Here is a 14,481-nt window from a genome sequence, read left to right on the forward strand (position 1 = left end):
AAGAAAAGTAGTTAAAAAATAGTATATTAAGAAAGAAGCGTAGAAGTTATAAGTAAGTATATTTATAGTAGCTACTTTAATCTACCTAAAGTAGTAAAAAGCTTAATAAGTAATTCTATAAAAAGAAAAATTATAGTATATATATTCTAGCTTATTATAAAAGAGATTAAATACTTATAATATTATAAAGAAAAAAAAAGCTAGTAAAGCTATAACTACTTTATAGTTATATTATATAGAATATACTAATATTATTAAAGAATAAAGCTAGAACTTATAGTAGCGTTATAGTTATATATATAGTAGAAAGAAAATAGTAAAAGTTACTAAGTTTCTTATAGTTTATAGTATAATCTTAATCTTAGTTTAAAAGCGTAGACGTAATATAAATAGTATTATACTACTTTAGTAATATAGTTAGACTATAAGAAAAGTAAAAATAATATACTTAAAATAAATTATAGCACTAGACTAAAAGTAAAAAGACTTAGTAATTTAAAATAGCTACTATTTTATAGTATATATAGAGTAGTATCTTATATCTAATTTTATAGACTTTATTTAATAAAAAGATATTAAAAAACGCTTAGCTATCTAGTTAGTTTTAGAACTACTAGAAAATTTTAATAAACTTAGAGTATATTACTATTAGTACTAAAGCTTCTAACTAATACTCTACTTATTTATATAACTTCTAAGCTTAGGTAGTAATTAAAAACTATTAAGATAATATAGTAGTAATAGAAATACTATAATAGCTTTATAGTACGTATTCTCTAATAACTATAATATAATAACTATTTCTCTAGATATTAATAGAACTTATAGTAGTCTATTATATCTACTATCTAGTAAATAGTATCTTTTTATAAAAGATAAGCTATAAACGCTATATTTTTTTTATTTTATATTTTAGAACTTTTATAAAGCATCTTAGCTAAAGTATTATATTACTAATATATAGCTTTTTTAATAGCTAGAGATAGTAGTAGTATTATCTTTAGCTTTACTACGTATATAAAGTTATAAATAAGAATAGTATAAGTATTCTAGAGCTTAGTGCTAGTAAGTTTTATAATAAAGTAGTATTACTATTTTATTATAGTAAGTAAGAAACTAATATTATATCTACTAAAGAGCTTATATATCTTACTAATAAGCTTCTAGAAAGTAAAACTAGAAAAGAGAATAATAGAAGGCCTTATACTAGTTATATATATAATAGAGATAATAAAGATAATAAAAATAATAAAAATAATAAAAATAAAAATAATAAAACTAGAGATAATAAGAATATTAATAAGTCTAGTATATAGCTTTATACTAGTAAAGTAGCGCTATAAAGCGCTTATAATAGCTTCTAGTATAGCTAAAATAAAGTAGTTTATAGTAGCTTCTATAATAGCTTCTAAAATAATAACTTTAAAAGAACTTATAGAGTAACGCGTTTAAAAGAAAAGTAATTAATATAGTAATAATAAAGAGCTTAATTAAGCTTTAGTAAGATACTAAGATAATATAACTAGTAATAAGATTAGCTTTAGATAGACTTACTAATACTAGAAGAACTTATAAAAGAAGTATTAGTAATATAGTTAAAAGCTTATTTAGTTAGTATAGCTTTAGTATTAAATTTAAGCTACTATTTACGTCTTTAATAAGTTTTTAAATCTCTAATTTACTATAAGCTATAGAATAAGAATAAGAATAGAAATAAAGATAGAGATAAAGAATAGAGAGTATATATATAAAAATATAATTTTATAAGCTAAGATTTTAGTATTTTATTACTTTATAATCTATAGCTTAGTTAGTTATAAGCTATTAAAAATATATAATTATATTATAATTTTCTCTACTATAAGTAGATATTAGTATTTATAAAATAGTTATCTTACTACTCTAAATTTTAAAAGCTTTAACTACTATACTAGAAGTAGTAGTACTAAAAATTTAAGTCTTAGTCTACTTAATACTTATACCTCTAAATATAAAATTTTAACTTTTTTTAAAATACGTTTTTTTATATACTAGTAATAGACTTTACTTTTTTTAGACTAGTTTATACTATAGAATTAGTTTACTAATAAAAAAAGTATATATAGAGTATAAATTAATATATAAGTCTAATAAGCTAACTAAGATAGAATAGGCCTACTATATACCTAGCATATGCTATTCTTAGCAATTATGTAACAGCGCTCTCACTAGTCGGCATACGAGCTAGATAGCGGGCCAGCAATTTCACTTCCTAGTTCGCCACCGATGCTCAGGACACATTAATACCTCTTACCTGAGTTGCGATAGAGCTTCCAACCTCGCAACCCTTGGGATCATAATCGTGTTATTCATTCTCGAATTCATTCTGCCGACGTGCAATGGCGCCACAGACGTCGATACCTTTAGCTGCGAACGTACTCGGGACCATTGGAACAGTATTCTGGTGCGTCCAATTACTACCGCAAATATACCGGAACTGGAGAACCAAGAAGACAGATGGACTGCCTGAGTCCATGATGCTGCTATGGTCAATTAGTGGAGTGCCCTTCGGAGTGTACGCCATCGCGCAGCAATTCAACATCCCGCTTATCGTCCAGCCGCAGTGCTTCTGTGTGTTGTGCGGTGTTAGTTGGGCGCAGTGTCTTATTTACAGCCGGTGAGTCCATCGAAATGGAACGACATTGCCGGTCAAGATCGGACGGCTAACCAGGATTAGGAAATGGCGAACCTGGACTACATCTCTTCTGCTCTTCGCTCTTCTCGTCTTGTTCGCAGGGGTAGAAGTTGGTCTTGTTTATGCCATCCGACAGCCATACGCCGACGGGTTGGAGTGGCCAGTCCTATTGATCGGCATCGTCGCCTTTCTCACTCTCATCTCAGGCTACATACCTATCCCATTCGAGCTACTCAAGAGACGGGGCCGTGTAGTAGGTATAGACTTCATCTTCTTGGCCATCGATTGGAACGGCGCGTTCTTCTCGCTGATGGCTCTCGTAGCCCAGAACGAGTTTGACGTGCTCTTCGGGACCATGTACGCATTATGGTATGTATCGCGTTAATCATGTTATCGTTGAATAAGGCTAATGATGCTTAGCTGTGCCATTGAGATGAGTATGGTTCTCTCACACTGGGTCTGGCTGTTCCGAACTCGTGGGATCCGTAAACACGCGAAAGAAGCTGGCGTGAAATTCGATGAGTTCGAGGAAGCAATAACCTGGCAGGCTAAGGGTATTGATGTCGAGAAGAAGATCTTGCGCTTCTTCTCGAAAAAGAGCAGGCTCGAAGGGAGTACGCACACACATGGGAATGGTACGGACACCCCGGTCAACCCGGAGGAGATAACCCCAAAGACAGTCCCGAATGCGGTTGTATAACAGCACGATGGCGATAAGACAAACTTATCTTTGTCTCTAAGGGGTGTTTGAATTTGGTGGATACAGTCCCGTTCTTTCGCGTGTGGACGAAATGCTTTGGTCGCAAACCTAGCTAGGCCGCTGGGTCGGCAAGATGTTATTTGTTGGCGTCCGCAGTATGAAGGCACATAGGCTCTTCGTCACAAGAGTGCTTGTGTTGTCGCGCCAGCGGTCGCGTCATTGTATTGGTATAAAAACAACAAGCATTTTAGTGTTCGTGGTGTCTCAAGGGAAGTCGCGCAACAACGGCAACAGCAGGGCAGATTCAATTATGTAAGATCCAGCACAGATCACAAGGCTTGGGATCGCCATCCGTCACCAACATCTTCACGAGAGCAATACACAATCAATTTATGAACATTAAGATATCATTATGCCGTATCGTCTGTATTACTAAGAAACACAAGCGACGCTCAAGCACCCACGGCACTGCGCGCACTCTGCCTGCGGTGCATCGCGTACCTGTTCTCGCCACCCGGAACACCGCGCACCACACTACCCCTGCGAGAATTGGGCATCGAGCCGCCCTGCTGTGCGAATGAGTTTGCGCGGGAACCGTACATGCCTGGAAGGCTGCTGACGCGGCGGCCACCAGTCTCGTCACGAGCAGCACTGAGTTGCTGTGCGAAGGGACTGCGCTTCCTGAGTTCGGGACCCTTCCAGTAAATGACGTAGACCGAGACCACGAGGAGAAGAGATATAGCAAAGAGGATTGTGGACGCGTACGCGAGATGGTTTTCTCCGCCAATGTTGGAGAAGAAAGGCGTGGCGGGGAGCGTAAGGACACCAGCGAGGAAGTCACGAGCCCAACCGTTACCACCAGTCGCGGAGGCTGAGTAGGGACCGTACGCGCAGATCATGTAGTCGATGGTTGCCATGTAAATGGCGTAGTTGGCGATACCAATGATTGCTGATCCAATCAGAGATCCTATCCAGTGGATTGGTGGGCCAGTGCTTGTCCAAGCGAAGATGATGAGACCGATAGGAAGGCACGGCGCGGTGTACAGCAACCACCAAAGACGCGCCTCGTATTGAGACCTCTCATCATCGGGGTGGTCGCGACGGAGGCGCTCGTTGCGCTTGATAGCTGGGAAGAACGAGAACCATGCGATGAAGTAGCCAATACCGATAGCGATGAAGGTCAGTCCAATAGCGTAGGCGGAGAAGTTCCATTGCTCGTATACGAGTGCGTACGACTGCAGGAACATGAAGATGATCGCATCGGAGAAACCGGAGAGCAGGGAGAGAACAAGCACGATGGGTTCCGTGACGAACATGCGGAAGGGACGGACCCAGGTAACGAGAATTTCGTGGACACTGAAACGTTCCTTGAACGTCTTGAGCTCGTTGGGTCCCCAGATGTTGTTGGGCTTGCCGTTCTTCTCGCCTTCTGTACGGCGCTTCTTAGCGATCCGATCCATGAGGACGGTGGTACGGGTTTCGGGAACGAAGATGGCGTGGGCGATTTGGACGGCTCCACCGAAGATCAACTGAATCCAGATGTTCCACCTCCAGGCGAGGAATTGTTCGACGAAGCCACCCACGATGGGTCCGAGGACCGAGCCGCCGACGGAGGAGAAGACGATGAACGCGACGGCGTATTGTTGGTTGTCACTGACGCTGTTAGTATGAAAATGGAATGAAGGTGCAAGGTACTTACGGCTCCCACATGTCTGCGACCATTGCGAGGGTGACTGAACCACCCGCAGTAGAAAGACCACCGAGTGCACGGAATCCAAGGATGGTACCGAAGTTGGGCGCAATGCCCACGGGAATTTGCCAGATGTTGACAAAGAAGAGACTGAGCTGGAGGATAGGCCATCGTCCTAGCTCTTCACTCCAGGGAGCCCAGAGCTCACAGCCGAACGCGTACGTGATGAGGAAGATGGCTGCACCCAGACGCGCTGCCTGCTTGCTGACGCCGAACTCCTCAGAGATACCCCCGACGGCGTTGCTGTACAGCGAGGTGTTGAAGTTCATGCTGACCTGCACCATGAAGACGATGCTGAGAATGGTCCATTTCTTCCATGTTGGAAAGCAAAAACCGAGCTCGTCGTAGCAGTCTTCCTCGGTGATTTCGTAGCGATCGTAGGTACCGTATCTCTCGTAGTGTTCTTTGTCGGCAGCGGTGATCGCATGATCCGCCGGATTCTCAGTGTGGTGAAGGTCACCGTCGGAAGCGCTCTTCTTCTCAGCGTCACCAGCTTCGTTCTTGTTGACGGTGTCCATGTCGTGGATTTCGGGCTTACGCTCTGCTGCAGACGCCATGTTGTCGACAGCAATGCGCTTGGGTGGGTTGTTGGTCAAAAGTAGTCAACCCGGGATCCAGTTGCGGGGACTGGGTGGGAGAATCTGGGGTAAGATGATAAAACACAGACGTCACGCAGGCGGCGGAAGAAGCAACTTATAAGACGCGCAGTGAATCCAGAGGCGCGGGTGCACGCTCCAAAGAGCCCAATGCACATTGTGCGCATCACAAGGCACGCGCTCGAATCCTCGAAACGTCATATCACAGCTTCCACGGCTGACAGGGCTTGAGCGCTATGGCGCGTTGGTGCTAGAGGCCGTTGGACACTGTCCCCGGGACCTCTCAGACCAGGCGATGTAGCATTAAATATGGGTCGAAACTTAAGTGCGCGTCGACCGAAGCGAAGGTAGTATTGGCTTTGGACAGACGCGCGGGACGCCTTGCCATCTCCTCACTGTCGGGTGTACACCGAGTAATTGGTAGAAGGTGGGCTACGTCATCCTTGACTGCATTGCAAGTCTTATCTTCGCACGATTCCCACACTACAGATGGTTTCGCAACACCTGATCTTGGCTTTTAAGCCTCCAACACAAGGCCCCCGCCCGCCCTCTAAGCATCGAAAGAAGGCAGACCAAGCTGCGCCGATCGTCCGCGCCAAGCTGCGCCACGCGTCTTAGCCTTGTTTATCGAAGTTGAGAATGCGACCCGTGACGTCAGCTCGGCTACCGTCTCGAACGCCTGGCGCCTCGCCCCCATGGCACACCGGCTGCCGGTGCACGATTCACTCCTCCGCGGAACCTCCACTATCGATTTCTCGATCCACCTCCGACCTGCCCCCGACCTGCCCCCGACATTTGCACGTGGGGCATGCAAGTTGCTGACTTCTAGACGGTCTGCCACGCGAAAACACGTTATAGTCGCGGTCGGCTTTCCGTTTCCGGATGCTCCGACAGCTCCGAACGGCCCACGCGTGCTTCGAGACGCGTTGTGGGTAGGATGAGGCTCAAAATTTGCATATCGACACGCCTAGTAGCGTACATGCTGAGCGAGAAAATTTTACGGCCCGATGGTTCGAGATGGCAAAGTCGGTGTCCGACTGAGCTTTTCAGTGCACGCGCTGGACCCATCGGAGGTGGAGTAGGGTGATATCCGTAGCCTGTTGAGTAAACACATCACCGGATCGTTCAGCTCTTTGCAATTTGCCGATGCACCTGATCTCGAACTCGTGGTTGAGTTGGTACCGAAGACACTGTACGGAAGCGAACAAACCGAGCCGGCTCTACTGCGACTTGTGCATTTGATAGCATTACTGATCTTGATCAAGCTCACGTCGCGCCCGTAAGACTCCAAACGATCTAGTTTGCATTGATCATGCATTTTTCTACTACCGGCATGCGACCCTTTGAAACTACCGAGTCGCGACCGAACTAGTTCCCTAAAATGTCATTATACACTCTCAGCCAGGTCGCAAATCCTGTTCACTGTAGGTCCTTCCATCACGTGTCCAATGCAAGCCTTGGGCTTCAGTGTTTCTCAATCATGGGAACTCAGAAGGTCCTTCCAGGCCGTATCCATCACCTTTGTGAAGTTTCTCCAGATTCGACTTTCTGCCGCCGGCTCGTCTGTCGCCCAATCCGGATCGTTCTCCAGTTGTTGAAGAAATTCTTGTTCCATTCTTTTTCTCTTTTCCCCACCTTCTTCGTTCCAATCTTCCAACATGTTTTCGCAGACCTCGCTCAGTTCCTGTATCTTCATCCACAACATATTATACCTGTTCTCGAACACGCCTCGCAGTTCTGTAGGCAGTATATCAAAGCAACCATTCTCTGCTCGAGCGCAGCCATGTGACGTAGTTGCTGCATGTATTGTCCATTCACCAGCCTTTGTAAATATCACTGAGCATTCGGGCTTAGGGCATTCGAAAGCATTGCTCTTCCCCTTGTCGAAGTGGTGTCGGTCCAAGGCTTCTATGAAGAGAGGCAAAAGCGCGCGTCTCTGGAGGACGTTCCTATCCGAAACAAAGCTGTGTTTCTCAAACTGCCCGACTAGACCGCGAAATGGCCGTCCAGGCACTAGTATTGTGTTATTACGCGTTGTCGCCTCAAGATCTTCCCAGCCTCCATCTCCAAGAGGCCGAAAGTACGAACTTCTCCACTGCGGCTTCTCCCTATAGCTGTACAAGTCGGTTTTCCAATCTTCAGCTTTCTCTCGCGTCTGCATGATGACTGCCTCAGCGGCGATGTTTTTTGGAGAAGCTCGTAATAACACTTCCAGGCATAGTGGCACATTCTCGACTTCCTCCATGACGTCGCAGAGCATCAAATTCTGATTGAACACTATCCTCTTAGCTGCCGGGCATCTCTTCCTCAATGTAGACCAGAATCCAGCCACAATATCTTGTTGTACGTCTTCTGGGCGGAATGGTTCTTTTGCTTCTCGTTCCGGCCAAAGCCAGTTATGCAGGCAGCCGTACTCAATCTCTACGTTCTGGACATAGGCAAGGAACGTAAGGTCGACGCAAGTTTGACCGGGATAACCGCCTCTAATAATCCAACTACTATCCAGGAGGAAAGAAGCGTTGGGATGTCCCCAGAACAGCTTTGATGACTCGATGCGTAGCATGGACGACGTTCGCATAAGCTGCCAAAGGGTTGGTATCGAACAACATAAGAGGATGCGAAGCTGAAGTTCGGTGGGAAGCCTTTGGAATGAAGAGAACCCGGTAGGCGATGGTTGCGATGTATTGTTGCCGTCACGGTGCCTTACGTACGCAGGGAAGAAGACGCGTTTTTCGCCACCCCAGTTCATTCCTAGATCCCAATTGAGTGGCTGCGTCCATGGAGGTCGAGGGAGTAGGTTAAGCAGATTGCCAACACTTGATTGATGCATTGTGGCAGGTCTAAGGCGAAGGCTGCGAGGCTCGGGTTTCTCTGGTGGTAGTCGCTGCCTACCTGTGGGCAATGGCGGGGGCCAATGAGAGTTCAGAGGCCTTAGCGCCGATCACCCGCGGGGTTGTCGTATGAGCACCCGATGCTAGTCACTGCCCAGGTGAACTTCAACATTGACAAGACGCACACTCTATACTCGAACTACCTAGGAATCGCCACAACTGTTGGTTGATGTGCTAGGTGTTTTCTTTAAACGTCTTCATGGAGCACACATTTGGGTAGGTCACCAGGTGTCGCGTCTTCGTACGACTTCGAATTTGAGATGAAGGCAGGGCTGCATACAGACGGGCCGTCCAGGTGATGATGAATCAATATGCGACTCGGTTTACGAGAGAAACACGCTTGTAGGATGCAGTTTAGATTCCTTCAGCTTCGCCATAGTAGGCCAAAGGGAAGAAAAGCTGGGTGTCACGAACATCTGAGGGAGTATCTGGGAGGGCTAGCGGAGGCTTGTCTCAGCGTTTCCTAACCTCAAATGATTACATTGATTTAGTGCCCTATATCATGAGCCTCTACAACAATCACTGATAAGTGAAAGCGAAAGGCCAACATGTGTTACTAACCAGCTTTCTCGCGGCGTCGTTTGCGCGAAAGCACGTGCAATCGACTGACTTCTCATACGTGACACAGGAGTCGGACATAGGCCTCGGCTTCACTAAAGATCGGAATGTTGGCAAACGGGCACTCACTCACTGGCTCTGGAATTAGCCTGCCTTTACTTACTATTCCCAACACATAAGCCTGCCCTCCCGCTGCGATCCTTACCTCTTACTTCTTCCTCCACCAACAAGTCAAATCAACTCCTTCCCAATTCGACTCATCACTTCGTCCCCCCACAGTAATCTCTCGCCCGCTATGCGTCTCCTCATCCTCTTTCTGACGCTGCTTTCGGTTGCAGCAGGCTTCACTTTGCAAAAGACCGATGGCACCGTGATCGAGGTCGGCGATGAGCCTATGGTCATCGACGGCAGCGACGTGATCATGCCTCAGGATATCTTCGCTAGCGCGTCCCGCGTCAAGCTCGACGGCATCTCCGAGGCTACCGACGTCAGCACTGCAGACATTAACCCTTTTCCGGCTGCTGTACGTGCACACCACTACCTCTTACTTATCTTCTCTAACTGCCCTCTAGGTACACCTCTACGAAGGACCTTACAAGCAAGGCAGGCGAGCTAAAGCCTACCTATGCGCTACAGGAATGAATGGTTGCCTCGCAGACGGCGCGTGAGTGCACCGAGTCAGTCCACTTCACCATGACTAACATATTCAAGCTCTGAGCCATGGGCTTCTTCGCTCACTCTACAAACATGCCCCCACGGCTCACCAGTTGGGAACAAGACATTCGCATGTTTCTTCTTCTCGTAGGTCTTATCGAGCAAGCTCATCTGCGGTACGAGAGTAACGTTAGCTAGCACACCGACCTGCGACTATACTTCTAGGTTTCTTTTGACGCGCACGTCTATCGACGATCTCACAAAGTCCACGCCGAGATTCGATGTGAGTACCAATGAGTCTGGACGTCGTGAAAGAAGCGTTCCTTTACTGACCATGATGAACAGGAGACGATTAGGTCCATGCAGTGCTTCTTGGATAAGGATGCTCACGTCGCTGGAGTTGATGCTCGTTCTGAGCGCCACTCCGACATCGAAACCTTCTCCGACATCAGCTCCGCAGACATCGGCACCGCAGACACCAGCGCCGCGGATGTGCACATGGTATGACGCATCAGTCCTTTTGATCAACTCGCTGATATCCATTCAGCTTTCCCTATTTGAACAACCCGATTACCAAGGTAGCAAAAGTGTCGCCTACTCCTGCCACCAGGGCGATAGTGGCTGTAGGGTAATCAGGGAGTAAGCGCACCAGACTCCACCATGTACATTTGCTGATACATTGTAGGGACAACCCTTGGGCTTCCTCGGTCATTTTAACTCCGTGTCCCGACGGCTATAACAATAGGGACAGGCCTTTTACCTGCAAGTTATACGAGTAGGTCTCATCAAGCAGGCTCACAAGTGATACAAGGCTGACCCAAGCTAGGAATTCCAAATGCCAAGGTAAACCGTCGTACTCGGCCCGCGAATCCATAGCAAATCTTGCTACTATCGGATTGGATGTGAGTGCTCTAGATATTTGGCCCCTTTTGGCAAGGACATCTAAACTAACGGCAATGGGCAGAACAAGATCAAGTCTGTCGACTGCTACTTCGACACGCTGCACGGTGGTTAGTACATGGCATATCGAGCTTGGTCTTTCTCGGCCTTGGCCCCCCAGGCGTTCTCTCATATGACTGTCAAAACGACACGGGCATGCACCGCAGAGTGCGTAAGCACTCGCCATTAGGAAAGATGAAATGAGATTCCTAATGATACAAAATTGGTCTTCAAGCTCAGACTCTGAACATCGTATTACTCGCAATCAAGGGCCTACACACTCGTAGGTCCTGAATCGCGCCGACAAAAGACAGGGATCTTGTTGTACCTCGCCTTCACCTTCATTTAGCTTCACGTAGGCGCCATTAACCCACATCTGCACTGCTTGTACCGCGACGCACATCAACGTGTACCCCAGCCCTCGGTATTGCACCCATACACTGCTCTTGTGAAGTCGTAGTCGCATGCAGCAAACGGCCCACTAACAACCTCTATACCGCGCCATGTCCGTACGTTTTCTCTCATGCCTGCGGCTCCAACACCCATATCAGACCACACTCATCACTGATACCGACATCGAGTTTTTTGGAAGCTATCGATCCGTGCAACGCCAGAAAGTCACATGAAAAGTCCTGGATCAACTTCTTCAGGCCCTCCAGTTCCGCACGACGACCCCTGAACACGTGGAATCGAACCTTAGTCAAATGACCACAGTCGGCCAAGCCATGTAGACGCAGACGCTCGAAGATCTCAGCACCGGTGCTAGGTTTTTTCTCTGCCGGTCCGCGTTCCGACCTTCCATAAAGATGTAGTGAGTTCATGCGGAATACCACTGTCTTTAGCGCGGTGCACACCCTGATCAAAGGTATAGCTTTGCTGATATAGTCACAGAAGTCTCCGTAATAGGCAATTTCAACATGCTTCAACCACCCTAGTCCCTCATTGGCTTGTCCGAACTGTGATAGGAAAGCTTCAAGGACTGGTGAGTCGTCACTGTCGTCCATGGTGATTGTTTGGTATCGCAGGTAGAGTCGTGAAGCGATGATGCGCTCGAGCTTGTTAGTGAAACAAATCGCTGGGAACGAGTTCTGAAGTGCGCTATTGGCGAAGTGTCCGGAGTTAACGTAGAGTTTGTACTTGAGATGGCCGCCAGCGAACAGGGCGTGCTTGTATATAAGCTCCTTGACTTCGAGGGGAAGAGCGACGAAGTTGAACGGCTTGTCACCTGGAGTAGCTTGACAGACAGCGGCGGAGCTGGAGAGCGACATATTGACGGCAAAGCTTGTGGTATTGGATTGTGCGAAAATGTGTTGGAGTAGGCGCCGTACAGCTTGACGGGTTTCGTGAGTAGGTAGGCGTTGAAGTGGGACCCGGGCTGCCTAAAAGCTGGATGATAGCGAGAGAAAGTCGTAACACGAAGACTCTTGAGCGCTAATCGTGACCCGGAGGTGGAAGAGCGCAACCAGGGACTTGGCTGGAGGCACTGCAGTCTGCCGTGCAATAACCGCGAGCTGCAATGATGGCGGTGTTGGAAGACGCGGAGACTCAGAATATGTTGACACTCACTGAGTCGGAGTGTTTGCTGAGTGGTGTGGCCCAGGCTTGGAAGGTGCTGCCCAGAGGAAGAGCAGCCCCAGATCACGTGAAGACGCGTTTACTCTCTTAGTCTCTTGGCGTCCGCCATGGTCTCACAGCCATGTCCAGATCTGCATCAATATGATCGCTCCTCACAACGCTGCCAGAATTTCTGTTGACTCATCCGAAGATTTCAATGCCGTTCCCCAAGCCCTCCTACCCTACACAGGCATTTCACACAGGAGCGTAGACTGTCGCACCCAGATATACACAGCCACACCAGCTTTCTTGAACGTATCCCAGGCTTCGTAGTTGATGTCCACATCAGCCTCAGACAAGAGGAAAAGATCGAGACGCGAGAAGATGCCGTATTTGAGCCGGTGTTGAAGGGTATGTTCGACCGAGGTTGGAGAAACTGCGCTGGTGCACAGCAGACTAAGCTTTTCCAGACTTGGAGGTAGTTTACCCTCCAAAGTATCTGTAGATGGTCGAAAGGGTAAAGTAAGCTCTCGTAGGCGGGTGAACATGCTGAAGTCCGACATCAACCCATCAGGATTTACTGGAAACCGACAGTGTAAGAGTTCGCCATGGTCGATCGGTTCTATGGATAGCGTCTCTAGGACTGACTTAGACACATGTAGACGTTCCAATATCCCAGCAAGAGAAAGAATACCGCCGTATCGGACGGGGCCACCGCCGACACTGCGGACGGTCTGTGCCCGGAAGCGTAAATTGAAGTTTTGTACTTCTAACATATCATCATCAAGCTGATATAGTCGAGGCATAGCCCAATCCGGGCTTTCTCCTTGAAACAAGGAAGCGCACGCAGACAAATGGTGCATGCGTACTAGGGACGGAAACTCAGTATGGGGGAGATCTGCGAGCTCACCAATTTTCAAGGTCCTCAAATTGGGTAAGAGGTGAGTGCTATTGATCAAGAGACCGCACTTGACATGTAGCTCGCTCAACATCGGGAAACGCACCGGGCCTATGCGCCACGGCGTGGAAGGAAAGAGAGTTTCCGAAAACTTGCGATCTGTCTCATCTGTAGGTAGGTATATTCCTTTATGTAGCTTGGTGTAGCATTCAAGCTCCAGTCGCTCTAGATTAGGCAAAATTCGAAGTAATCCGCCGTAGAGAGCTGCAGTGCGCCATCTGACGATATGCGAAAACCAATACCGCTCGGAGTCATGATTGCCCATGACTTTTTTGAGACGGAAGACGAGCTGCTGATACACGTCCTTGTATCCCAAGCAATGAGGGCTGCCGACAATTCTATCGACCTCAACAAAACGGGCATTGTTAGTCGTATCCCAATCGATGCGTGTAGCTTCGGCCCTCTCTGCTGTCGAACCGAGGCCGAAAGGCATAGTACAGTTCACGATAGCGAGCGATATCGAGTGTATGTTTGTGAGGAGCTGAGGGCGAGCGAACAATGTGCGTAGCAGCATCATTAGCCGATGCCCCTCATCTGGTTGTTCGATCGTCGGTGCGGAGTAGAGATGCTCGCGTGCGACCTTGGCTTGGACTTTGCCGATGCGCGCATAGGAGGCGAGATCTTTGGAGGAGAGGTGTGACGCGATTTGGAGCTCGAGCTCAGTAGGAAGGTCGGCAAAGCGAGCCATGCTGAGCGTAGGTGCAAGTACAGTTGCGCGGGAGTAGGATAGCTAGTATGTCGACGTTGAGATCGCAGCGCTAAGAATGGAGACGCGTGAATGGGTATCGTGAGACTGAGCTGAGTAGCATGTTAAATCGTCCGCTGGTGTTTGTTGACCCTCAGCATCGAAGGCTGTAGTCCTGGGCCACTGGCAATGCGATAGCCGTCGTCCCAACCGTGACGAGCCTGTAGCAGAGAAACGTGGCCTGCACTAATTCATGCTCGAGGTGGAGGGTTACTGTACGCGGAAGAAAGGACGCGATTGCAGTGTGGATCGTATGAAGGCAAGAGACGTGACGAGAAATGACGTTGAAGTGGAGCGAAGACGCGTGCCGCACACGCGCTGGACCCCTGACGCTTATCTTATCGCGTGTCTGCACGTGTCTGTAGCAAATCCAACTCGCGCAGGTCGTGCCTGCTCTTCTTCATCTCTTCCATCTCAAACGTGCTCATCAGCATATGAATCCGAAGCTCTCGACATGACATC

At 47.4% G+C, this 14,481-nt stretch overlaps 4 protein-coding genes across 4 annotated transcripts; 2 read left to right on the forward strand and 2 right to left on the reverse strand.

The window, feature by feature from the left end:
* Positions 1 to 2,378: 2,378 nt before the first annotated feature.
* J4E88_010699 (uncharacterized protein) lies at positions 2,379 to 3,374 on the forward strand (the record flags this gene model as incomplete). Its single annotated transcript, XM_049404289.1, has 3 exons — positions 2,379 to 2,610; positions 2,839 to 3,043; positions 3,095 to 3,374. The coding sequence occupies 3 exons, from the start codon at positions 2,379 to 2,381 to the stop codon at positions 3,372 to 3,374; spliced, it is 717 nt and encodes a 238-aa protein (XP_049249903.1).
* Positions 3,375 to 3,826: 452 nt separating this feature from the next.
* Positions 3,827 to 5,681, reverse strand: J4E88_010700 (uncharacterized protein; the record flags this gene model as incomplete). The annotated part of the gene is made up of 2 exons (XM_049404290.1): positions 3,827 to 5,027; positions 5,074 to 5,681. The coding sequence occupies 2 exons, from the start codon at positions 5,679 to 5,681 to the stop codon at positions 3,827 to 3,829; spliced, it is 1,809 nt and encodes a 602-aa protein (XP_049249904.1).
* Positions 5,682 to 9,464: 3,783 nt separating this feature from the next.
* J4E88_010701 (uncharacterized protein) lies at positions 9,465 to 10,838 on the forward strand (the record flags this gene model as incomplete). Its single annotated transcript, XM_049404291.1, has 4 exons — positions 9,465 to 9,692; positions 9,742 to 9,833; positions 10,180 to 10,324; positions 10,788 to 10,838. 4 exons carry the CDS (start codon positions 9,465 to 9,467, stop codon positions 10,836 to 10,838), a joined length of 516 nt encoding a protein of 171 aa, XP_049249905.1.
* A 445-nt stretch (positions 10,839 to 11,283) lies between these two features.
* On the reverse strand, positions 11,284 to 12,030 carry J4E88_010702 (uncharacterized protein; the record flags this gene model as incomplete). Its single annotated transcript, XM_049404292.1, has 1 exon — positions 11,284 to 12,030. The coding sequence occupies one exon, from the start codon at positions 12,028 to 12,030 to the stop codon at positions 11,284 to 11,286; it is 747 nt and encodes a 248-aa protein (XP_049249906.1).
* Between the last annotated feature and the right edge of the window lie 2,451 nt (positions 12,031 to 14,481).

This window comes from Alternaria novae-zelandiae (genome assembly GCF_023758075.1).
Source record: "Alternaria novae-zelandiae strain BMP 2774 chromosome Unknown scaffold_38, whole genome shotgun sequence".
Taxonomy (NCBI): domain Eukaryota; kingdom Fungi; phylum Ascomycota; class Dothideomycetes; order Pleosporales; family Pleosporaceae; genus Alternaria; species Alternaria novae-zelandiae.